The 27,220-nt window shown below is 42.0% G+C and overlaps 1 protein-coding gene and 1 long non-coding RNA gene across 15 annotated transcripts in view; one reads left to right on the plus strand and one right to left on the minus strand.

Annotated features, from left to right (window-relative positions):
- Positions 1–27,220, minus strand: part of FRY (FRY microtubule binding protein) — a 425,755-nt gene that overhangs the window by 250,833 nt on the left and 147,702 nt on the right. For 2 of the 14 annotated variants that reach the window (XM_036070513.2, XM_078070489.1), the window contains exon 1: positions 691–1,472. The exons of 11 other annotated variants lie outside the window; for them this stretch is intronic. In XM_036070513.2, coding sequence (XP_035926406.1) covers positions 691–760 — 70 coding nt within the window. In that variant the 5' untranslated portion in view covers positions 761–1,472. Of the gene's footprint in view, positions 1–690; positions 1,474–27,220 lie in introns of those variants that run through there. One more of the 14 variants, XM_078070486.1, reaches the window with a different exon arrangement.
- LOC118521770 (uncharacterized) lies at positions 1,021–27,086 on the plus strand. The gene is made up of 5 exons (XR_004910293.2): positions 1,021–1,138; positions 12,545–13,136; positions 18,710–18,907; positions 22,573–22,658; positions 26,435–27,086. It is a non-coding gene; the product is annotated as an uncharacterized LOC118521770 (long non-coding RNA).

Consider the following 27,220-nt stretch of genomic DNA (forward strand, 5'->3'; position numbering starts at 1 on the left):
TAAGTAGGTCAGTAATGGAACTTCAGAAGCCATAACATTCTGATATCCTAATAAATGATCAGGGTCAGAACCTTACTTTGTTTATATTTCAGCAAAGCATGTTGTTGGTTTGGACTATAACACATCAGGATTTTTACAAATCCAAATATTAAATAGCATTCTGAACACCATCCACACGGACAAGGGAGAGAGAAATAAACCTGCAAATGCCTCTATATACAAAAGAGATGAGTCTTAGATTTTGGACTATTAAGTACTTTTTTTTTCCTCCAGACAACACCCTAATAAAACAATTACGAAGTACTCTGAAATCCTGCCACACCCCTTCGATTAAACCACACTTCACAAAATACTTAGATAAAGCCTGATCAAATAAACATTAAAGCAGAAAATGCAGCCTAGAATGCCCCATCCTGCGCTCTGCCCAAGTCTGAAGGGCCATCTCCCTTGAAAATTTAATCACACAAAATCTACTGTGATTCCACTGCAGCCTTTGCACTTCAGGAAAGCTACTTCAGTCTCTGACATTTTGATTTTCACAGCAGACCGAACCGAAAAGAGAAAAAAAAAAAAAAACTTCCTTGGCTCACAGGCTTATACCTCCAGTTGAGATTTGATTTCTCGGACCTTAGGCAACATCCAGCAAACAAACAAACAAACAAACAAACAAGGTTATTTTCTATTACTCACTATTACTCCAGGATTTCAGTAAATATTTGATACTGATCTCAAAGAAGCCGGAATCCTGCTGGCTGGCCATGTCGGCGGTTATACAAAGAGGCTCCCGGGACTGGACTGGGAGCCGCGGGAGGAGCAGGTACCGGGCGTGGAGATGTGCCTGTCACAGGTTAGTGATGTAAGCGGGGGGTCAGCGGCGGAGAGGAAGGCTCTGCGGATCTACCTCCGGCACGGGCAGGGAGTCCTCATTTAAAGGACACCGAGGAGCGGGAGAGAGATGCTCGGCCGCTCCTCCTCCTCCTCCTCCTCCTCGTCGGGGTCCAGGACTTGCTTCTTATTTGCTGGGTGCTGATCTGCCCGCAGCCCTCAGAGGCGGCGGCGGCGGCCGCTGCTTTCATTTCTGGGCTGCCATAACCAGAGCGGCGCGCTGCCGGCCGCCCACACGCTCTGCTCCAGCCAGGTACGCTACCGAGGAAGTCCCCACCTGAACTGTGATCCGTTTTCCCCTGGGAGGGACGGTTTCTTGGCTGGCCTCCCTGACACGGTGCAGACAGCTCAGCCCACACAGCTCTCCGCAGGGCTGAGCGATGGGCTGGGAGCGCCGCCCCCTGCCCCTGCCCCTGCCCACGGGCTTAACCTGAGCCGCCACTCAGCCCCGGACTCAGCCGGCGGAGGCGGAGGAGCAGGAATTTCCCGGCTTCTGTGGCTCCTCGCTCTTCAGAAATGCTTCCCGGGAGCAGCCCGCGTGAGCACTGGCTGCTACTTCCCCTTGTGTCTGTCCCTGAGATATGCACAACTGCATCGCGCTGCAGCAGGCAAAGCGGCACCCCTGGATCTGGTTGCAGTGACGTGTTTTTTTAAAGCCCCATCTGTCAGCCTTGTTGCAGTAGGAAAGCTGGGCTTTTTCTTCCCCTTCTTTCACGGGCACAGTGGAAGCTGCACTTCGTGCTTCCCCCCCCTTCCAGACAGGCTTGCCGTTTTGAGAGGCACCCCACCCCGAAACGTGTGCGTCCGAAGGGGATGCTCAGTCGGCTTGTTTACAGAAATGTCAGGCTCCACAACGGATCTGTTTCTCAAACCTATCATTTCTAAGGTTCGCCGAGCCCACGGAAGCTTATTTATTTGTATTAAAAGAAATGAGAAGCAAAGGCATTAGATTCCTTGCTGTACAATGGCTTTTTAGTTCATGAAATCTTGCTATCAGGTGTCCTGATTTCGGTTAGCTGTATTTCATGTTATCATATAGCTTGACTAGGGGATTAAATAAGAGCATTCTAATTTTGACAGGCTGCCTTTCGGTAGGTGGGATTTGGCCAACCGTCCCGCAAACCACGGAATACTTCTCCCCTTTCCAGTACATTTCTGATTAATATTTTCCAAAGGAATGAATAAAGCCATATTAATAATTATTGAACATAAAAAATGTTGGGCAACTCCCCTCAAAACACACAAATAGGACTTTTTAGACTAACAGTTCTTTTGAGAAATTGAAAGAGTGCAATATACTTTTAAGACAAAGAATTTTTTAAAAATTTAGCACTACAGAGAACCAGTACTATGTCCTGAAATGCCCCAAGACACCATCACTATAAGCTTTTCAAGCTCCTTACACTTACACAAAAGGCAAACCCTGAGCTACCAAGATTTCCAGCTCCACTCACAGAGCTTCATTCCCGTGAAGTCACTTATCAGATGGACTTTTCTCTCTCTCTCTCTCTTTTTTTAAGATTTTATTTATTTGAGAGAGAGAGAAAGGGAGAGAGTACATGAGCAGCAAACAGAGGGAGAAGCAGGCTCCCCACCAAACAGGGAGCCCGACACGGGGCTCCATCCCAGGATCCTGGGATTATGACCTGAGCCAAAGGCAGACGCCCACCTGACTGAGCCACCCAGGCGCCCTGGACTTCTTTTTCATTTACATGCATATGAGAGTTGATAAGCTAATTCTGTTTTGTCACCTGTACGTTGAATGTATGGATTCCAAGTGAAACAGGACCCAAAGGTTTTACCTCAAAACAGCGATCACATCCGAAAACAAAAACTAATATCCATACCCACCTTTCTGAGGCCTCCACATGGCAATGAATGAACAGGGAGGCTGCAAGGCACCTCGGAGTTAATGAGCACAAAGTCTCTCAAGACAGGCCCCAGATTCCTACCTGGCTCCAGACCTTACTAGCTAGGAGAACTGGGGCAAGCTATTAATCTCACTAAGCCTCAGTTTCCTCACCTGGGAAATGGGGATAATAGTGGTGCCGAGCTCATTCAGTTGTTGGAGAGATTAGATGACGTTATGAATAAAGTGCTCAGCACAGTGTCTTGCATATAGTAGACAATTAAGCTTTAGTGATATTGATATTTATGATGAAACCTTAGGGACACCTTTGGAAGTTAAGCACATGTTTGTACCACAGGTATGACTTAGAAGGTATATCACTTTTGAACCCCAATGGTAACAATTTGGGGCTAGCAAGTTGGAGACATTTCAAACATCTGCAGTAAGCAAGCACGCTATTATATATTGTTACTCAAGCATACAGAGATTCTCTTGGTCCACCTTATAAAAGGGATCTTTAGCTGGCTCTTCAAAGTTTTCAATCCTACTATAAACATATTAATTGGCTGAGAATGCCACTCATATATTTCAAGAGCAAACGATCATAAAATTTTAAATGCTACTGAGAAAAGAATGTTTTTAATGGCATCTCACTTTCCCTGTAAAGAGCGAATCAGTAACTAAGAGCCCAGTTTCTGTCCGTTAGAACCTGAAATCTTGCTCATGTGTGCTTTTTTTTCTCATTTGAGTACCTTTAAAGAGAGCATATATTGTAAAAGAACAGAAAAGGCCTTTTGTTTTGTTGAAAGGCCTACAAATCAAATAGAATGACACCTGCTGCAAGCTGGGATAAAACATTTATCCTTTTGTCTCCTCTCTGGCGGGGGCAGGGACGCTTATAAAAAAAAAATGTAGTCTGAACAGGCACCTGGACAGAGGGACCTAAAATACAAAATAAAATCTGAATTTGTCCCTGGCTTGTTATGAGACTTCAGATGTCATTTAAGAGGAACGAGGGACCTTTCCTTAATGATCTTAGGAGACCATATAATGATTCTTTAAGCAAGGGATTAGGCATAGATTTTGGAGGCTCAGAGAAAAGTAGCAGTAATACAGGAAAGCTGAAAGGTGTCAGGAAGTGGTGTCCAAGAGTGGAAAAAAAAGTCAGAAAGTAACCTGAGACATCATAATTAGTAATACCATCTACATTTATTCAACATTAATACTGTGTTTAAAAATATCTATTTTATCATATTTAATCTTTCCCCCAACCTAGGAAGTACTATTAATAGCCCCATTTCATAGATGAGAAAATGGAAGCTTAAAGAGGCATAGAATAAGGTCAAGGTCATAGAGCTGACAAAATTTAAGTCTAGCAAATTTTAGAACGGAATCATTTACTCTTTTCTTTCTTTCTTTCTTTCTTTCTTTCTTTCTTTCTTTCTTTCTTTCTTTCTTTCTTTCAATAACAAGCAAGGCAAGAATCATGGTTATCAACCTTCTTATCCAAAATTCAGGAAGAGATGCTAAGACCCTTGTTATCACTACATAATAGGAGTGCTTCAGGCCCCATTGGTTGTCCAGGACTGCTTACTGCCTTCCTGGTGGGCTCTAGCCTGGGGAAAAAATTGTTCCCTGGGCTTTGCCCCACCCCGAAGGAACCTAGAGAAGAATGCTGTTATTTTTCATATCAATTTGATTTGTTGTACAGGTTGTGGTCTGTATAAGGATGCCGGACTGGGGTAGGGGTGGGGCAAGTGAGGGTGGCAAGCTTGTCTGAACTCTACTCTCCAAGCTGTAAAGGGTTTGGAAATGGGCTGGGTCCACCCTGTGTGTGCCACACATCTGCCCAATACTCAATCCACAGGAAGGGGTGCCTAATTGTGATCCATATAGCAAATGGACTGGTGGTAGCCTGGGGTGGTGCAGTAGGAACTCCAAGAAAACAGAGCATTTCAAGAAGGCAGAGGCCAACTGGTCACCCGTGTCCCAGCCTAGCGCTGAGTGGCAGGGTGGGATGAAGGTTGTAAAGGGTGCATGGACTGTATATTACAATCTGTGGCATTTAGCCATCCTGCCTGAGTTCTTACTCTCTATTCTCTCCCTCCAGAAGAGCCATGTGTCTCTCAGTTGTGTATCTGCCACAGCCCCTAGCACACACTTAACTTCTCATGCAAAAAACACAGAGGGAGTCACTAAATGAACAGATGTGTCCGCATGCCTACCACTATCTGTTGCCCGTGGAAAAAAAATGTACAACTGAAGTGCAACCGGTTTGTGTTTTAATTCATATTGAGTTTTTCTTTCCTAGCATTTCTGACAATTTTTTTTGAGACGAAAATATGTGGTGTTCAAAAAAATGTGAAAACAAAGCTAGGCAAACAATCTGGATGCTTGCCAACATCAAGAGGCTTCTCGTAATGGTTTTAAAGAGTCTGATTGAGTTGATTGGGTTAGGGTTGGAATCCGCCCCCTTTCCCTGTGGATGGCTGCACGTGGGCACACACGTGTAATTACTGTCAGAGTGACACGTACATTCATGCATAGAATGTATTAAGCAGAAGAGAAATGTTTTCCTAGCATCCTGAGGAAACAAAGGAAAATCATTTATTCTAAGAAAAAAACAGCTTTATCAATTTTTGCTCAGTTTAAAATTCCAAAAAAAAAGCATTAAATATATCCTATTCCCACAATTACCTATTGTTCCTTAATAAGAACAGTTCCAAGTCAAATTAAGCATCACCTGAGATCAATGGTGACAATTATGTGGAAGTCTTTGTTTCTCTTTATGCAGGATGAGGTCCTTTAGAGAAAAAGAAAGCATCAATATCAATCAAAAACTTTTTTGATATATTTTAGGTGCATAATTTTGGGCTGATCGATCTCGTGCTAAAAACACAGTAGAGAAAAAAATATGAAGTGATGCCACATCATGTTCATCTTGTAAACAGAAAACTCAATAATCATTCCCTTAAAAAATCCAACCCACACGCACACATCTTCACAAAAATAGATCCTGCAAATTTTGAAAACCCTTACTCCATTACTATTCAGTACAAATACTTTTTTTTCCAAAGGAACTGAAATACATTGAAATGTTCTGAATGCCCCAGAACCTCATTAAAGCACAGCTTGTTGTGCCCAGATTCAGACGTAAACAAGGAAAATTGTATCTCTTAAAATGGTTTTCATTAAAGATTAGCAGCAGAACCCATTTTTCTTCTCCACTCACCTCCTCTGCCAAGGAGTTTTATAAGGGACTGTGAGCCCTGACAAAGGAATCGAATGTCAGTCTAGCTCATGGGAAGCCCATGAAGGATCTGAGCAGTGAAAGGCATCCGATGGCTGCAGGGAGCAGGGTCAAGCTTGAAATCCATCCCCCTTGCTGCCCTGTGCGGGGAAGTCCCCCTCCATAAGCCCATAGTCACCCAGGGTGTGTGTTACAAGTTTAGCGTAGGGTAGGGGAATTCACATTAATCGAGCACTTGAGGTTGAGACACTGCTAGGCTGTATTTCAGAGGACCTGTATGGATGCGCACAAGCAAAGGGCCACATCTGCTGGGCCCTGCAAGACACATCTCAAAAAGTGGTGCCGACACATCATTAGAATGAACTGGGACTCGGGTGTCTGTTAACTCTGGTCTCTACCCCCAGTGTCTTCATAATGGGTGAAATGAAAATTGGGCCTCTCTCCCAACACTTCCCACTAATGTTCCCAATATTTGCTCTTGAATGGGGACTTCCAGAGCAAATTCTCCATGGATATTAATTAGAAGGGACACACTATATTATGCCAGAACCAAGGCCTGGCTCTCCCGCATAGGAGCTCTGTTGCTTGGCCACTGAACACCTCCCAGCCTCAGTTTCTTTATCTGTAAAATAGTGTTTATCTCACGGGGCTATTATGAGGATTAAATGAGCACATAGCCAGATGACAACTGTTAAGTAGCAGATCTAGAGCTAGCAACAAATTCCGAATACGCAGCACAAAATACTCCCTTAACTCTAAAGTCAGGTTAGGGAAAGGGGGCGGGGGGGGGGGGCGGCTAGAGAGAGAGAGAGAGAGAGACTCTGCTCATCACAGAGGTTTCCATCTCTACCCCCCACTGGCTGCCAGGGTAAGGCCAAAGTTTTGCCAAAGTAAAGAAAGCCTGAACTTATGCACATACAAAAAAATATTATTTAATATTTTAGTGCTTCCAACTTTCAGTGCCCAGGGTAAAGCCAAGTAGAGGTTCTGGTGAGCTTAGTAGAGGCTCAATATCTACCTTTCTCATTGACCTCTCAAGGTAGTGCCTACTTATTTGAATATTAAGCTCGAGCTAATCCAAGAGATGTAGTTCATACATATTTTTTACGTACAAATATAAAGATTTGATCTCAATTTCTGCAAGGCACAGAGTAGTTAATACTGTATTTATAGACTGTATGTGAAGAGAAAATACGGGTTTCTTCTGCTGCCTTTTATCGTGGAAGCACACAACGGGGCTGATAACTTTACTACCCTATTTTCTTTTTTTTTTTTTTTTTAAGATTTTATTTATTTATTTGAGAGAGAGAGAATGAGAGAGAACACATGAGAGGGGGGAGGGTCAGAGGCAGAAGCAGACTCCCTGCCGAGCAGGGAGCCCGATGCGGAACTCGATCCAGGGACTCCAGGATCATGACCTGAGCCGAAGGCAGTCGCTTAACCAACTGAGCCACCCAGGCGCCCCTACTACCCTATTTTCAAATAGCACCAGCAACCAGAGAAATTATTTACACTGAGATACAAACAGATCCAATATCATGAGCTGCAATAGGAGCCAACAATTAATACATGATTATAAAATATTAAGTCCTTTCTGAAGAAATAAAAATATGGCATTTGCTTTGCATGTCATTATTTACCAAAAATGCACAGATTGATAATACTTAGGATTAAAAAAACAATTATATTAATCACCACTCTTCCCAAACACTGTTTGCCCTTGAAAGGAGAACTAAGAAAATAGTTTTTCCCTATAAAAATGATAATTTAACACACAAACAAAAAAAAGGTGCATTCTCATAGTTGCATTTAAGTATTTTGGCTATGGCAAGACATTTCCATTATTAAGTGATTAAAAATTAAGTACCTAATTTTAGGGCTAGAACTAATATTCCCACTAATGTTCCCAATTTCATACACAAAAGTAAATATTAGATTTTAAGTCATAAGAGGCAGATCAACTTTTCCTCAAAGGTACCATTTAATGTATATAGTTATTGAAATCTAGAATTTTAGAGTCAATGAAATTGGGAAAAATTGGAAATTTTGATTAGTTTTTTTATATCTTTGCTACTTAAACTTTACACATACTAACCATTTTTCTCTTTTAGGTGTGATCACATGTTTGCAGTTATCTACCAACAAAGTCTTGACTGGGAGTCAAGAAACTCTTTTTTCTGTTCCTTACTCTGACCCTGATATGATGACCTTGGACAAGTTACTTTCTACTAAATGGGGAAAGCTGCTTCTTATCACCAGACGGGCTCATCTCGTAGGGCAGGCCAGCCTTTGATTTTCCATAGTATTGGGAGGAGCCCCGGCACGGGGAAAGAACACCGCGTAACAAATTATTTGATGGCAGTCTTTGGCATATGTTATTTGAATCTTTTGGCAACAGATTCACCTTCTCAATTCTGTTCTGATAAAGCTAGGGTCTTTAGAATCTAGGATCCTTTTGTATCCCATATAAAGCTAGGATCTTCAGGATCTAGGATCCTTTTGTATCCCATATAAAGCACGCGATGGCTGATGAGGAGCAGCCGTGGACACAGGACCAAAAAATAATTGGGAAGTAGAAAGAGATAAGTCAAAGTGAAAATGATCGAGTTGTCTTCTGTGAAGGTAATATGGCAGGATCAAAGTGCTTCATCTGGTTTAGAGGAAAACCGATGCACAGTCTACAACTGGCCAAGTCCTGGAAACCAGGGATACACCATAGCTGAAAAGCAGCTCATTGTCCCTGAGATGAAGAATTGAGCTAAGGAATTACAGATACATAGAAGAGCCCTTCAGGTGAAACGAATGTTCTAAGAAGAAGTGTCTACCTCACTGAGCATCACCGATTCAACCTTCACAGTGACCATCTGTCCACGGATCTGCCTTTAGAGGAGTCCGACAACAGTGACGTGGAGAAACACGTGCATTGCCTTCTCCACCCCCAAGCACAGATCAATGTGGGAGAAAAGGTCACTCTGAAGGCCCAAGTAAATCCTGGAGGATAGAGACAGGCTTGCCAGGCATGTTTTTAGAAAGGGTGGGGAAATCACCACCCTATTTCGACCAGACAGGCAGAGCTTTGTGTAGGAGGGTGGAGCTGCTAGAAACCGTCTGAATGATGGGAGGGAGCAGCTTGACAGGCTGATGGGGAGAGCAGTTCCAACTGCCCCACTCAGCTAAGGAGTCAGAGAAAGAATAATGAGCTTTGCAGACCGTCAGGGTGGGTGGGGTCACTTTGAGCAGCCCAGGGAAAGCGAGGTGGAGGGTCAGGATTCCAATCCCCACCATGTCAGTTGTGGAGAGAGCCAAGCTCGGGTCAAGCCCTCACTCCACCAGGTACTGACCTCAGTGATCCACTCCTGTGGGCAAGCTATTCCCTTCTCATTTATAGGGGACAGGTGATACTGTACCATCTGCTAGCTACAGAAGCTTGTCTCAGGATCTCAGAGGAGATCCTGTAGATGGAAGGGCTTTGTATCCACAAAGTGCCCATGTTAGGGTGCTCAGGGCTCCAGAAGGCTAAGGATCACACAAAAGGGCAGGAGGCCCCCTGTCAGCTCTTCCCTCTTCCAGAAACACATCATCACCTTCCAGCCATTGTGGACTTTAGCTTTTGGATTAGGGGCATACCAGGGTTCTCCTGCTATTTAAGTGGCCATTTGTAAACTCCAGGAATGTGTTGGTGGTTTGCTTGCGCCTTATCCAAATGCCACTTAGGTCTCTGGATAAATACAGGATGGGTGGCAACTGCAGACTGCATACTACTCCACCCTACCTCAAGATTTATTTTCCATCTTCTTTGCTCTTCAAGAGAATTTTTTTCTTATTCTTTATAATTTTTTTTTAAAAATCTACTGTCTGTAAATTCTTATATCCTCATCTTTATATATAACTTCCACATATCTAATTTAAATTTTATGTTCATGAAAACAACGGGCAGCAGAAAAGTAAGGAAAGGGGACATGGATATGGACCTTCTTTTGAACTGTTGGATAAGATTTTGGGACATTTCTGATAGTAAGAAATGTATCAGCAAGAAGGCTAAATCTGGAATGAATATAGCGATACTCTCTCCTTTGGCTTTATATCTACTTGTACAGATGAGGACATTGAAAGTTATGGGGACCCGACAGCTAGGACATGGCAGAGTAATGATAACAACAATAATGAAGATAATGGCTGGCTAGATGATAGAGCCAAGATTGGAACTCAGATCTGATGCTAGGCCAGTCACGTCCAATAGAAATATAACAGAAGCCACATATGCAATTTAAAATTTTCTAGTATGTACATTTATAATAACAAAACTGGTGAGAGTAAATATATTTTATTTAACCTAATATACCCCAAATATGATCATTTCAACATGTAATATATGTAAAATTATTAGTGGGACACTTAATATTCTTTTTGGTTTTTTTTTTGTTTTTTTGCACTAAGTATTTGAAAGCTGGTGTATTGTTTTATAGCACGTTTCAATTTGGAGAGCCACATTGCATGGGCTCAATAGCCACATGTGGCTAATGGGTCCTTTATTGGACAGTGCAGGTCTAGGAAGTTCTTAACTATTTTTGGACTCTTATGGCAGTCTGGCAAAACCAATAGGCTCCTTCTCAGAACATGAATAAGACAAAATGCATGAGATTACAATGGAAACCAGTTATTTTGAAATAGTTATCAAATTATTTTAAAAACCACAAAAACTGTGGTATTGTAGATACACATTTCTTTACATACACATTAAAGAACATAACCCAGAGGTAAGCCCAATAATTATAATAATTTTTCAATAAAATAATAAACATAAACAATATTGAAATCTACCTAAAGCAACTGTAACATGATGAAAAAAAATCTGATTTCAATTGGTAGTGAAGTTAAAGGTGCTGCTAATATTATTTTTGTTGCTATATTAGTACTTGAAAATGGTAAATTTCAGTTAGAAGTTAATGAGAAGCAAAATGTAATTTTTTCCCATCTTAGCCCTTGGATCCCCGCAATCCTACCCGTGGATCTGCTTGAGAGCACATGTTCTCACCACTAGTCTACTCCTCCCACACACCACTCCTTCTAGGAGAGCTCAGTTTCGGGTGCTTCTTGAAGATGGTCATAAATAATTGCTACACACTGGAGAAGCTTCTCATGCTTCCCCCCACCGCTTCTCTTGATTCTATTTCTTTCTCTCTCTTATATCCCTTGCTTTTTCTGTCATCCCCACTGTGCTCTTCAGGATCTTACTCTACTCAATTGGGGCGTTCAATACATGATAACATGTATCACAAGGCTTTTCCCAGAGGCTACAGGTACCATACTCACCAAATAACTTGTTGCTGAACTGTAGAACCCCAGCTAATTAAAAATACTCACACTGTAACAAGTACATACAATGTATCTCACATTTGTGTGTGATCTAATTTGTCCATGTTTGGAGAATATGTAAAATGTCATCCTCACAGGTTCAATAATCTCCCCTCCCCCAAACTTACATGTATTGATAAGTTGATGAATGATATCCTAAATTCTTCGACTATCCAAATGGAAGGGAGATAGGTTATATTATTCTATACACTTAAAATAGTACTCCGATCTTCACAGCTAAGTTAATTTTTAAGATTTCACTTTGCTTTGAGGTGTGGAACTCATTTGGTGGATCAAAACCAGCATATTTTTCTAGTACAAAAGAACAGGAAGGAACACCTTAGAGCACACTCTATAGTAAGAGGGGTAAGCATGGTTTCATAAAACTTATGTTATATATATATACATATATAACATAAATATATACACATATGTGAATGCTGGGTTCTGATGTAAAATATACTTATTGTGAGTCATGCTCAGAAAAGTTTGGAAATGTTGTACGTTGCTGGTGGGAATGTAAAATGGTTCAGCCACATGGAAAAGTTTGGCAGTTTCTCAAAAAGTTAAACATAGAATTACCACCGGACCCCACAATTCCACTCTTGGCATATAACCTAAAGAACTGAAAACAGGGACTCAAACGAATACATGTACTTCCATGTTCATAGAAGCACTATTCACTGTGGCCAAAAGGTGGGAAAAGCCCAAATGTCCATTGATGGAAGAATGGATAAACAAACTGTGGTAGAGCCCCAATGGAATATTCAGCCAGAGGAAAGAATGAAGTACTTACTGATCTATGCTAACCGACAAACCTTGAAAACATTACGCTAAGTGAAAGGAGCCAGCCCATCAAAGGTTGCATATTGTATGATTCAGTGTGTAAGAAATATCTAGAATAGGCAAATCCCTAGTGACAGAATGCAGATTGACTGTTGCCACGGGTACAGAGAGGGGAATGGGAAGAATCTGGTGAATGATTAGGGATTTTACTTTGAAGTGAGAGAAAGTTCTTAGAAGTAGATGGAGGTGGTGGTCGTACAACATTGCGAATGTATGAAATGCCACTGTATTTGAAATGGTTAATTTTATGTGATGTCGATGTCACTTCAATAAATTATTGAAAAGGAAAAAAAAAAAAAAAAAAAAAGTTGGAGTGCCCTAGCTCTAGGCTTGTCCTTAGGTCTACTTTTCATTTGCAGGGTGTCGGCTTCCTCTGTGGTGCTACTACATCTCCACCTAGTGGTGAAGGACTCTGGCCGGACTCACGGACTGGAGACGCCCGGTTGCCAAAAGAGCCCCCCTCACGCCAGAAGCTCTTCAATATCTGAAGCAAGTCAAGGCCCACACCCTTCACCGCAGTAGCTACTTCATGAGCATCCAAATGATGCACAGTGATAACCTCCAACCACTTTGTGCTTTAAGCGGTGAAGAAGGATGGTTTCCGTCCTGGTCCTGAGATATTTAATTCTCTCTGGGATTCATTTATCTGTCTTTAAACTGCGATTAGCAGCCCCTACAGCAGGATAAGGATGAATACAAGACAGCATAAAGAATGCACCAAATGTGAGTTTCCTTCCTCAACCTTCCTTATTTCTAAGAGTATGGACTTATGAACCCCAAACAAGAGGACTTATAGCTCTAAAGGAGCTCCCCCACTTCAGACTGTCAATGGAAGAAACAAAGACTGTGGGTGTCCGGAGCACAGAGACCTAGATCTGGAGGATGCAAGCATAGAACACACAGCAGAAACAACAGAACACAAAGCCCAGAGGCCAGAGCATCAGGTTGCTGGTGAGTACCAGGTGTATAACAGGATGGGAAGAGAGAAAGAAAGGAGAGATCTAGCAGACATTCTAGTTATTGCCACAAATGTTGCCTGACTGGAGAGGGACAGACAGACAGACAGACACTGACCACCTGCATGCAAACGGGCTTATGTGAAGATTCCAACTTCATAATGTGTTCTGTAAAAAATGAAATGAAAGGCAGACTGAAGTGTGTCATGTAGTTACAAAAAACCACCAGAAAAGACAGGCACAAAGTCATGTGTTTTTCATATTAGAAGGCCAAAGGGTACAAGCAACTCAAAGGGTAAAAGAAAGAACATGGAGGGAAGGATCACAGAATTAATTAAAGATAAAATAGGCAGGAAAAATTACCAGAGCAAAACGCACTGCTGCCATGTCCGAATATTCAGGATTTATAGGAAATTGTAGCAGGTGGTGTGGTTTAGCATTGGAAAACTCCGGGAAACTGAAAATGCGCTTCTTACATACCTGTGGGAATGCTATGGGATCAGTGGGGTAGGGGGTGAGCAGAAAAGAAAACCCTGCCAGCAGGTATGCGGCGCCAGGCCACGCCCCCAGGTTGTCTCAGGCAGGCGCGGTCCCGCACTCCGCAGTGGGCTCTTGGTGCCTTTTTCTCTCCACAGCCTTCCCGCTTCCCTCCACCATCCCATTCTCCGGGAAGACTTTGCCTCATAGATGGCAGCTGATGTGAATGCTCCCATTTTTCTGCCACCAGATCCCTAAGACCACCTTCCTGCCCTGTTAGAATGGAGGAAACCCCATCTCCGCTCCTTGCCTGGGACCTCACTCCCTCCGTCTCTTGTATCTTAACCTTTTTCTTCCTGAGATCGGTACTGTCTTTATTAAAACATTTAATACCTCTCATCTGAAAAGCAAACAATAAACAAAACCAAACCTTCCTTTTATCGCACATTTCCTTCCAGTTTCTACCTTAGCTTCCTGACTTCTCAATCACGCCCTAGTGTCTCAAGACAGCTGCCTTTCCACACAAGCTCCTCCCATTTCCCCGTCAGTCCAATCCAGTCCAGTCTGTCTCCTGTGGCCACACTCCTGCTAAGGTGACCAACAGCCCCCAGTGAGCCAGTGGGCACTCCTTAGTCCTTAACTAAAATGGCATCTCTTCTCACTGGATACTGCAAAACCACACCCTTCTTCTTGAAACTCTTTGCTTTCATGACCTCATAATTTCTTGGTTCTCCAGGTCTTGTATGGTCAGCCCTGCCTCCCCCTCCTCCCAATTTTCTAGCCACCTTGCCCCCCTCCAGCTCAAGGTGAGCAGGGCTGCTCTAACTGGCCACAGGCTCTTCTCCATTCTCTTGCCTTGGCTAAGTCCTGCTTACCCTTCCGTCAGTCCACATAGCGCACCTTCAGAGAAGCCTTCCCTTGATATCCTGGTCTAACTCCAGACCCACTGTTAAAACTTCTCATAGCTCCTTTTACTTGTCTTTACTTACCACATGTAGTTATGCATTTATCGTGTAATTTTTTTTCAACATGCTTTTCTCCCTCTTTGGACCATCATTTCCACTGGGGCAGAGTATATGTTTATTGTGTTCACCATTTTACTCCTTTAGTCCTGGGACACTAGGTAAATGCAATCAACACAGCACACAGTAGGCACTTAGCTTATAATTATTGAATGGACAGCCATTTGGGTAAATGAATGAATGAATGAATATTCTAACCAATGGCAGGGAGCCCAAACACATTCATGTCTTTACCCTGGCTGCTTCAGGCCTTTAACCTTCTCCATGCAAAGCTATTCATAATTTTTCCGGCTTTCAGATATGTTTGAACAAATCCCATTTGGGCCAAGAGAGGCATGAGGTTGAGCAAGCTGACAGCAAAGGGAAGTAAAAAGTCAAGGGGAAAGTCAGCTCAAAGAAGAGTCCCTCTGTTCTCAGGGTTTCATTTCTTGTTTCCCTAACACCATCTCTGACCAGGTCAGGTGTAGAGGGGGGCTCTTTCTTAGCAGTGTACCATGGATCTGGAAACTGCAGAAGCTATACGTGTAGGAGAGGCAAAGCATGGGAAGTATGGGGAAGGGAGAACAAAAAGAAGCTTTGAAGACAGATTCAAAGTCCAGAGGACCTGGGAGGGTGGGTGGGTCTTAGAAGTCATCAAGCCAATTTACTCCTTATAAAAGTCAAGCCTAAGCTCCAAGGGAATCACCTGAGGTTTCCATTGGTGGGAGAACTAGGTAGACCGAACCTATTGCCCTTTTGCGTACCACCAACACCTGTGAAGGTAGAGAGCCAGGACACTGATCTTGTTACTGCTTGCATGTTAAGGGAGATTCTTCTCATTGGAGCTATTTCACACCCATCCCTTTCAAAGCAGGGTTTTTCTTGTGCTGAAGACTGCTTGCATCAAGGCCATAACATCTCTAGTAAGATACCCAAACTCTTTTCTACTTAGGAATAATGGGAGATGTTAGAAAATCCCAGGCAGGTGTCTGACTAGGATTGAGTTTCATGTAAAATTTTTGACCCTTATCCTTTAAACAATGCTGTGCAGAGCCTGTTGATTTGAAAGTGATAGAGGGGACAGCAAATTCCTTGCTGCCCTTGGTCATCTAGGCTGGGGGATGTCTACCCTTCTATAGTGAGTGTCTATCCCACTCACTCTCCAACTTACTGCCATTCCTGCTCATTGGGATGAGTGCGTTGTGACTACTAATGCCCAAACCCCATGGAACCTTCTGGTCCTCACGTCACATGGCCTCCTGGCAGCATTTGACACTGTTGGTCAAGTTGACTTTTTTGACACTTTGGCTTCACTTGGCTTCTGCGACATCAGCCTGCTCTGTTCTCTTCCTACCTCTGTGACTATTTGATCTCATCACCTTAAAGGCTCCTCCTCTTTGCCTCCCTTAAATTGTAAGAGTAACTCAGATTTCCACATTGAGCCCCTTCTTCTCATATATAAATATTGCTAAGATATTTCAATTAACCCTTAGCGTCAGCTACGGTGTGATGTTTCCTAATTTCCATACCTCAGATCTTGCTGAGGTCCACGTCCACATGTACCTCTTTACCTTTCAGATGCCCCTCAGTTACCCAAAATCCAGCGCAGCTAAATCTGAACTCACCACTGCCCCTTCTCAGCTTCCAGCTTCTACTCTGTCACCTGAACGGCACCACCATTTCCTAATTCACTCAAGTTAGAAAGCCGAGAATCCCCTTTTTCACCCCCACATGTAAAGCCCCAGCAAGCCCTGCCAATTCGATCTCTTCACTATTTCTTGAATCCGTCTGCTCATCTTCATTCTGCCACCACTGTCTTAATTCACGTACTTGTAATTCCTTGCCTGGCTCAATACAGGAGTTTTCTCATTGGCTCGCGCTTCTGTATACTGCTGCTGGCTTGTTCAATAGTTCCTATCGCTTTGGGGGCAGAGCTCAACCTTTGGTGGTCATCCTAGATCCTTTCCTACTTCTCCAACTTCATGCAACACATACTTCAGCCATAGGGAGCTGTCTGCAAGTCACCCAAACATCATGCAGCCCCATGCTGTTATGCTCTGCACTGTGCATCCTGCTTGTTCTTCCCACTTTCCTCACTGGAACCCTCACCCACTCTCCTGAGAAGCTCTGACAGACTTCCCCAGGCAAAGTAAAATGCTCCTCGTCTGGCTCCAGTAGCACCCATTACAAGGTCATGTCATTTTCAGGTGACTTGTCTGCCTCCTACTAAAACTGTGAGCTCCTTGAAGGCAATGGAAGGACGTGCCTCTCATCTCTGAATCACCAGCACCTAGCATGGTGCCTGGGACATAACAGATTCTGCAACACACTAGCTGAGGTTTATTTTTGTGGGTGAGCCCACAAGTAACAGATATAATAACATCATCCTCACTACATTAAATGCATAAAATATATCCTTCTGCTGTACATCTATCAAGTGATTTTCTATGGAAATCTACAGAAACAATAGAAAGGAGAACAATGTATTGTTTGATACAAACCAAAGACTAAAAAATCACATGACAGTGTAGAATAGCCTGTTTTCATTAGTAGCCAATCAGACAGATACAAATTTTAGAGATTAATTTCGAAATCTTCTGCCATTACCACAAACTTTCCCTAAATGCCATAGGCTCAACCCTTAGAAACAACAGGGCAGATGAAGAATGGGACTCATGAAATCTTAGAATGCTCTGCAAACACCCGTCAATGACAAGACTTAATTTTACTTGAAAACACTTACCTAGCTGATCATTCACAGAGAAGCAGCTCCAGTCCAGAAAGAGCACCACACAACTCAATGTGACCTTCTTTTCCACGAAGGAACCAATGAATGAATATACCTTCATATCACGTGAAGGTCTACCATGTCTTTGAATTTCACATATGCAGAAATTGAAGCATTTAAATAAGATGGTTATGGCCAAAGAGTAAGTCCAATTGCTGTTCTTATATTTGCAAACTTTCCTCTCAGGACCAATTGAAGTTATGCTGGTGACATTTCACAGTCTAACCCTGAGGCAGTTATAGCTTTATTCATTTGCTCTTCTTGTACCTCAAGTGTTCTGGCGTTCTCTGAGGTCACGGGCATGTTGGCAGACAGCCCCACTGGGCTGTTGGAAGCACTCCAGCTGAACAAACTGAGCCAGGCTTGCCCGGCACAACATCACCTTCACACGCTCTGCCCCCGTCACAGGTGGCCTCTCAGAACCTGATACATGGAAACACCTAGAAGCATGAGAAGTGTTTGCTTTGTAACTGAAAAAAATTCCCGACATTTCTCAGGATGCAGAGTGCCCAGAGATGGGTTACTAGGAGCTCAGATAAGGCTGACTGTGCTGAGAAAGAAGACTGACCTCAGGAAGTAAGCTCACGCCAGGTTTTGCTTATTAAACTGTCTGCCACCAATGGAATTGTTTCTGCCGTAAACACAGGTGTGACGAAACCTGGAAAGAATCAGAGTTCTTACATTTCAAACTACTCTAGCCCATACTCAACTCCTGTGCTTTATTTGGAGGATGAAAATAATAGCACCTGTAGGACTGATTGCTAATAACAGACTGCATAATAGACTAGCAAGGGTTTTTTAAATCAAGTAGATGACTAACTCTCACACTCTCACATTCCAGTGTAAGAATGTATGTCTCAGGGCGCCTGGGTGGCTCAATTGGTTAAATGTCTGCCTTCGGCTCAGGTCATGATCCCAGGGTCCTGGGATCCAGCCCCACATTGGGCTCCCTGCTCCGCGGGAAGCCTGCTTCTCCCTCTTCCTCTGCTCCTCCCCGCTTATGTGCCCACACACGCACTGTTTCTCTCTCACATGAATAAATAAAATCTTTTAAAAAGATGTATGTCTCAGCTGCTCTCCTAATTTCATTAAACATGTCTATATGTGTATATACATAACACACACACACACACACCCCGGGACTAACTCCTCGGCCAGTTAAGAACAACATAGACTTCGGAGAATCAAAAGACTCTTTTCTCATGTACTTTCAGTTAACAACAAAAACAGCAGTAATAACAACACGGAGCAAGTCTAGTGAAGAATCAATCTGATTTTCTGTTATACTTTTTCAAACACCAGCAATGAAGAAGAAGCACTAGCTCCACTCCAGCCACAGAGGCCTCCTTGCTGTTCCGTGAACAGACCAAGCCCAGGGCCTTTGTACTCGCTCTTCCTTCTGCCGGAACTTCATCTCCCAAGATGTCCACATGGTTTACTACCTCTCTTTCTTCAGGTCTCTGCCTATCAGAAAGATCTGCCCCGAGCATCATACACAAGGTAAGATTTCATTCCCCTGTCTCTGTATCCTCCTTTTCTTGCTTTACTTTATTTGAAGCATGCTTCACTTTCTGAATAATACATATTTACATGCTCATAATGTGTCTCCCAAACTCACCAGCATGTAAGATCTGGGAGGGCAAGGGTTATGTTTGTTTTATTCCCTACTCCAATCTTAGTACCCAGAACAATGCTGGGTGCAGCAAGATAGGGGCTCATGGAATCCTGAATGAATGAGTAAATGGATGAATGAGTTTTGTTGCAATTTAGCTTACTCTATGTATATTGTGGAATATAATGTGCCAAATCGACAAGCAAACACGTCAAATAATACATCTACATCAACAAATGCTCACAGCAGTCCCTCTCTGCTCATAAACCTTGACAAGTTATGGTCCATGATGAATTAAAGGTCAGGTTTGACTGTTTCTGGAAGGATTTCATTTTCTCTACTGCTGTCAGTGTGCTGCCATGGATGTGAAGATGACATCACCTTGGGGTTTGTAGCCCTGTGATGGTCTAAGCTGATGTGCCTGCTGGATGAACTGCTCAATCTCCAATTCTCTGAATTTGATTGAACTCTCCCTACCCTGACCAGAAAGAAAGCCAGTTTGGTGCGCTGACAGCCAGGAGATCTGGGGTGCCTTTTACCAAAATGCCAGGAGTGATGGCCCAGGACAAACACAGGAACTGGGACTGTGGGGGAAAGCAGGTGGACCTGGGCAGCAAGTGCATAAGTGTTTGCAAAGCCAAGGATGCCTAAGGTAAGAAGAGAGGGAACCAGAGAGCTTGGACCCACGCCACCTCAGGCTTCTGGAATGGGCCTGCAAGGACAGGGCAGGTTCATTTAGAAGAAGCTGATGGGCATCACCTTTGAGCCGTGGCACTAGAAAACGGAGACAGTCTGTTTTGTGACTGGTGTTCTTTCTAGTCAGATTGAAAGTAATTTCACTTTTCCACATTGCAAGTGAAACTCTTTAAGTGGATTTGACCTTTCAAAAGTCATCAGACAGACACCTTGAAAGGCCTTTCGTGATAAATGTGGCATAAGCAGAGGAACATTTAAGGCTCTGGCTAGTGATACAGAAAACTTAGCAGTGGGCAGCTTGACTCTTGTTAGTATTTCTAATTAGAGTCCTGCTTTGTGTATGATGACTAGACCTTTAGCTGTGTCTAGCTAAGGGATATTATTATTATTTCTCTGACAATGACAGTAGCGTTCTGATTTTTTAGACGTTTTGATTAATGATTTGGATGAAGCCAGAGGTATCATACCCATCACATGGGAGAATACAGTGAAGTCGGGGGACGGGGGCACATATATAATAAATGACGGTCTCCTGGGAATGACTAGAGAGTAGAATATGAGCCAAATCTAACATGTAATATTTTGTTTCAGGTAAATGCAAAACTCTATACTTTGGCCACCTCCCAAGATTACCAAAAGTAGGGTGCTTCTCTTATATGTCCATTTACTTCATAGCACATGTCAATTTATAATTCTGTATCTGTTTGTTCACTTGTTTATTGAAGCCTGCATGGGTATAACTTAAGCCCCAGAGAAGGTAGAGATAATGTCTGCTGGTTTCCTGGCTGTATTCCTGGTGTGTGTGCAGCGCAACCCAGCAGGCGCTCAGGACACACTTACTGAATGAACAACTGAACGAAGGTTGGAGGAAAATGTGACTTAAAAACAAGTCATTTAAAGCTTTGGCATTTTTCTTTGACTGCAAGTTCAATGCCAGGTAACAATGCGGGGGCTATCAGAGGTAATCTAGATGTCTAGAACATGGGTTGTGACCAACCTACCTGATTCTTCCTGTGGGGTCACCTGCCTGCTTCTGAGTGTTCCAATTAAGAGGTTATATGTTATGGGCTGAATTATGCAGCCCCCCCATTCCTGTGTTGAAGTCCTAACCCCCAGTACCTCAGAATGCCACTGTATTTGGAGTAGGGTCTTTAAGCTAATTAAGTTAAAATGGGGTCACTAGTGTCCTAATCAAATATGACTGGTGTTCTGACTAGGACACAGACACATAAAGAGAAAACATGATGTGAAGACACAGAAGACAGCCATCTGCAAGCCAAGGCAAGAGGCTTTAAAGAAGCCAACCTTATCCACACCTTGATCTTGGACTTCTAGCCTTCAGAACTCTGAGCTAACGTCTGTTGTTTACCCTGCCCCGTCTGTGGTACTTTATTATGGCAGCCCTAGCAAACTCATACCTATCAGTAACTGCTTAACCAACTGAGAGTGCATAATTTAACAGTGAGGTGAATTAAGAGGGCAGGGAACACTTTCTTCAAATACCTGAACAATTATTACATAGAAGAAAACACAAGGGAAAACTTTCTGACAAAAAGAGACATCCAAAAATGGAATGAATGAGCACTCCAATATATAATTTACTTATTTACTGAATTTATTGTTTACTGGTTGACTCCTCTGGCTAAAGGTAAGCTCCAATAAGACAGGCACATAGTAGGTGCTCAATAAATACGCTGAGTGAATGAATTCCACTGGAGGTACTGAGTTTCCTGTTACTGAAGGCATTGAAACAGAAGCCAGACACACCCTCTAGAAGGATATTACTGAGAAGTTTCTTGCAGAGGACACAGGGTCAGGCTACTCCAGGGTCCTTTTTCAAAGTTGAAATTTCATTAATCTGATTCTACTACTGATGAATGAAATATAGGTACTCCTCTTAATAAAGGCCCACCTTCAATCATCTGTCTCCATATACAGACACTAGTCGAAGTATCAGGACCATACAACTTATATATTACAATTCTTCAGCCTGAAGGCATTATCCACCCATTGTATCTCCCAGTACAAGATAAAAACACAAATTTTAAGTATAGTTTACTATAAATTTTTTTTCTGAAAGTCAGCCCCTAAAGGTAGATAGACCTTTCTGTTTCTTAAATCTGTTTAATTTAGAGCATGAGATCCAACAGCAGAAGACTGTGGAATCTTAATAAATGTCTAATGAAGAATAATTAATAATATTAAAAATTATCATCTTCTTCTTATCCTCCCAAGAGCAGTGGCAGATGGTGTATTCTGGCTGTGCCTGTGGCTGCCCATAGATCTTTCAAGAAGCCAGCATTCAAAGGACAGAGTGAAACTCACAAGAATCTCATGAATTTTCCTGTTGTTCCAAAGGTTCTTTTGGCACAGACTCTGCTCTAACAGATGAGCCTGTTTACTTTCAATCACAGCAATCCAGTTAAAAAAAAAAATCACCAGATGATCTTACAGAGATTTTGAAAAATAGATCTGTCCTTGAATACAAAAGAGTAGGAGGACAGGACACTCTCCTACTTTCACTCCATTGAAGAATCTGAGTCCTAAAGCCAAGATTTTAGGACTTTCGCATAGCTCAGAAATACTGAGGTGAGAGCGCATGATGTTCAGGTAATTGAAAAGCACAAAATTTTCAGTCAAGAAGATATTTGTTTCATAATTCATTTTGGCAAATGTTTCACATTTGCCTGTTCCCATAAACTTTATTTCCAACTTGCTAAAAGTCTGCCGGGTGCCAAGAGCAATACGACATACGGACCCAAGATGGCAACTTCTACAACCCGATGTATGTCTAGGTTTGCAGTACCTACGCTTTCATGTTTGTTTATGTACCTCCAAAATATTTATTTTCATACAGAATATTAACACCCTAAATGGAACCAAAGAAATGCTGAACACTGATTCGCAACCACATGGAAAAACGAGGCTGTGAAATAGACAGTGGTAAGTCGAACCCGTTTACAATCCCAGGTAGCAGTGATTAGTACTGAGTTGAATAGATCCTACCAGTCGAATTTCCCACCTGACTCCCACAGCCCCAACGTCAGCATGATGGCATGGGGAGAGATGCACTGATGACATAAAGGAGCTGCTGAGAACTGGGCTCTCTGTTCCATCTCTATCTTCATCATTGGAAAAGCCCGGCTGGTACTAGGCAGGACTACCTTATAAAATATGACTTGAGGCTCTGGGGTCTCAAGAAATGTTTGCTATTCTGTCCAGTGGTTTACAAACTGTTCTGTGAATCATTTTTTAAGTGGGGTTTGAAGGAAAGTGTTATCCTGGCTCATTACAAAGCCCCGAGGATGGGGAAATTGTACCAGATTTGGAATTGGAACATCTGTGTCCCAGTCCGACCTCCACAATTAGCCAATTGATGACCCTGAGCAAGTAATTTGAGTTCCCCATTCTTCAGGCTCCGGCTCATATAAAAATAGGAACATAGATAAATAAATAAATACATAAATAAATAACCACAACGCACAATTTAACTATCTTACAATTTTGCATGTCAATTAAAGCTGAAATAAAAAAATACATACCACTTAGGACTGTAATAAAGATAGAGATAATATATGCACATAGCATGTAAAGTGCATCATAATGATATTAATAGATTATACTAATGATAGTATTTTTTGGGAGATTGCTATGTGCCCACAACTGTGCTAAAAACACTTTTCATGCATCATCTTACTTAATTCTTGTAATAACTCTATGAGTTTGGTATATTATCCCTATTTTATAGATGAAGAAACAGAAGTTTAGAGAATCCAAGGACACTCAGACAGTAAATACTTGCCTGGCTGATGAGATGTAGTTTTTATGAACTTACGTAGTTCCATGATTGAACACAAATTGCACCTAAACTTAAAGGGGTGAAATATTTTAATCTAATAAGATTAATTATGAAGTACCTTTTATGTACCACATAATGGGCTACTTTACATGCTATGGCATTTAGTCCAAAGACCTGTGTGTGTGTGTGTGCGTGTATGTGTGTGTGTTTATGAACGAGGTATTGGGAAGATTTTAAAGATGGAAAAACTGAGGTTTAGCAGGGGTAAGTTATTGCCTTAAGGTGGCAGAGCTGTAAGTGACTTTTGATTCCAACCCAGGCATAGCTCAGCACACAGCCTTCCTCTAACTTTGTGTTCTAATCTACTCAAACGTGAGTTAACTGAATGAAGGCAATTAAAAAAAATAAACTGTAAAAAAATGAAATATTAACAAAAGTTAACATTTTCCCTTTTTTCATTCTTGCTTTTGGATACTTACTTAACATAACTACTAAACATTCCACTCAAAATCTGACCACTAAGGGGAATATTTTTTCAAGAGGTAACATACAGTTAACATTGGGTCTTTTTTTTTTTTTAAGATTTTATTTATTTATTTATTTGACAGAGAGAGACACAGTGAGAGAAGGAACACAAGCAGGGGGAGGGGGAGAGGGAGAAGCAGGCTTCCGGCTGAGCAGGGAGCCCGATGTGGGGCTCGATCCCAGGACCCTGGGATCATGACCTGAGCCGAAGGCAGACGCTTAACGACTGAGCCACCCAGGCGCCCCTAACATTGGGTCTTTTAGAGTAATTCTGGTCAAAACTAAATAATCGGTCTGGTCCCTACTCTGTCAACCAACTTTCTTCACATTTTTCCCCAACAGGCAAATTTCTCCTTCTACCCACCATCACCACTACCACTGTCTAGGGTAAAGGCCACTCCCCTGATGCCTCCCTCCCACACCTAACCAAACCTTTGCTACATTCTCCTTTTGCCTAAAATGTGGTCTTCTTCACCAGTTCAAATTCTATCCACCACTTCAGATGGTACTCAAGCCCTCCCGTTCTATGAGCTATCAGGCTACTCATGGTCTTCTCTGTCCTGGTCTCTTACTGTGTGTAATGACATCCCTATTCCACACGACACTTGATTATTAGCTTTGATTATTATTGGTTCTAGATGTGTAGCCCATCTCTCCAAATGGACAATAATGTCCTTGGGGATAGGCTGCCTTTATTGTTTTTCTCCACTCTATTGTACTCAAGAAGCTGTCAATAATTTTATAACAATGGAAGAGTACATTTTTTAAAAAAGGGAAAACAGCACAGAATATGTAAATGTTGCTAGCATCTCTTTTCTTGCACTTTATGTTTTAAAAATTCAACAGATAAAGAAAGATAACTTTCTCTAACTAGGCCCAGATCACTGAGTATTTTCTAGGTTTGTACAATCCAGCATTTAATACCTTAGCAGTGTTATTGTAACAATGAAGTTTGATAAAAGTGGTATGTATTTTTAATGAAAGCAAGTTCAGTTCCTTTGAAAATAAGGTAGATGTTCATGAGTCTTTATTCATTTAACAGACAGTACTGAGCACCAGTGAATTGCCTGACACTGTGTGGATCCCTCTGGATACAATGAGATATGGTCTTGACCCTCAATAGCTTATAGTCTAGGAGCAACACACATGGTGATTGTTCAATATCATGGTGGCATAATGCAGGTTTCTATAATAATTTCACTAATAAAATAGAATCTGATTTATTACTAGACATCCTTAATGTTTGATAGCAGTGGATCTTAGTGGGTGTGATACTGCCCTTTAGGGGGCATTTTCCAAATTTGTGGAGATGTTTTTGGTTATACCAGTGATGGGGCAGGACCTACCGATATTACGTGGGTAGAGGCAGGACTGCTCAATGTCCTGCAATGTGTGGAGCCCTCCTGCACAATGAATTGTCTCATGTCCGACCTGACTGCCAAGTGCTCCCCTTGACAGCCTCATAGACGGGAAACTCATTTGTAATGATCTTAGTCTGGAATCTAATGGTTGTACTTACAAACAAAGTATTAACAAACTATTTTTGCATAGGTTAATCATCTTCTACATTTTCAAGGAAAGCAACCACTATGTATGTTGAGGAAAGAGTGTACTTTGCTGTGTTTGGAGCTTGTACAAAAATTGGTCATCAATTTGGAAAATCATAACACTGAGGCCCACACCTGTGCCAGTCTCCCTGGGGGGGCTGCGCCTTCACGGTGGCTCTATGACAGGCGGACATCTGACTCGTTCAGCCTGTCTGTCTCTCCATGCAACAGAGTCAGAGGACTGGAAGTGTTGACACTCAGACTAGTTTAGCACAGATTACTTTCTTTACCTTTCTCTTTTGCATTACAGATGTAAGAGACAGACGTAGGCATATAAATACAGATTTTTTTTTTAAAGCTATATGGATAGATGAGTTGTATTATCCTTGAATTTCATTTCAGGATAGTAAAAGAGATGTGAAAAAATATCTGTTATAAAGGGGAGAGTTGGAATAATAAAATAAGATGAAAAGAGAGGGAGGCAAACCATGAGAGACTCTTGACTCTAGAAAACAAACTGAGGGTTGCGGGAGGGGGACGTGGGTGGGGGGATGGGGTAACTGGGTGATGGGCATTAAGGAGGGCATGTGATGTGATGAGCACTGGGTGTTAGATGCAACTGATGAATCACTAAATTCTACTCCTGAAACTAATAAAAAAAAATAAAGATGCTTTCAATAAATAAATAAATAAATAAATAAATAAATAAATAAATAAATAAATGGAAGCGTTGGGTCTAATAGGCTGCGAATCATTCGTTCTAGTTTCTTAAAGAAATTTAAAGACAAAATTCCTAACAGTAGGAGGTGAAATTCCTCTTTTGAGCTGTTTCCCTTTTATCTTTGCAGGCCATGAAGGAGCTCCCTATGGTCAGCTGTGCTCCCACATCATGGGCATTTTTCACAGATCCCACTTGCTCTCTGAGTTCTTCCTGCAGTGAGTGGCATTGGTGTGGATTTAAGAAAGAGAAGAAAGGCAGACACATATGAGGAGAGAAAAATTTTAAACTGTTACACTGAAGAAATCCTTACAGTCATCCTGAGAGGACTGAAAAATTCAGCCAAGAAGAGGAGTCAGAAAGTAAGAAGATATAATAATTTATACCATCAAGACATATTTGTTAAAAAATGGGAACCCAAAGAGGGATAAAATAGACCCCTTGCCCTTAAGTGTTTATAACAGAACTAAATATGCAAACACTGTAAGCGGTTTCTTGCCTGCTAGGAATACCCTGACACTAAACACTGAATTTCACAGAGAAAGTATGTATGTTTCACGTAATTTCCAGGGGATTTCTGCTGGGGGGCTGCCAGGCAGATGGTTCAATTAGAGAAGTGATATAGACTGAAACGCAGAGACAGAGGAAAGACAAGGCATAAATAGCAAAAGGACTGATTCACTGAGAGCGAAAGGCGACATGGGGAATAGTCACACGAAGGTTATAACCAAGCTGACTGATTTTACATCAGTATCAAAATTAGAGACACATAAATATATATTCAGTAAATAACTGTAATACAGATTCATTTGGGGCAGTTCTGCAATTTTATGTTTAAAGAAATTTTACAGTAAGTACAAATAAGATCCTATGCATTCTAAATAGAAAATTCTTTGTTTTAACAAATGATGTGCCT

Source organism: Halichoerus grypus, chromosome 4, assembly GCF_964656455.1.
Source record: "Halichoerus grypus chromosome 4, mHalGry1.hap1.1, whole genome shotgun sequence".
Lineage (NCBI taxonomy): Eukaryota > Metazoa > Chordata > Mammalia > Carnivora > Phocidae > Halichoerus > Halichoerus grypus.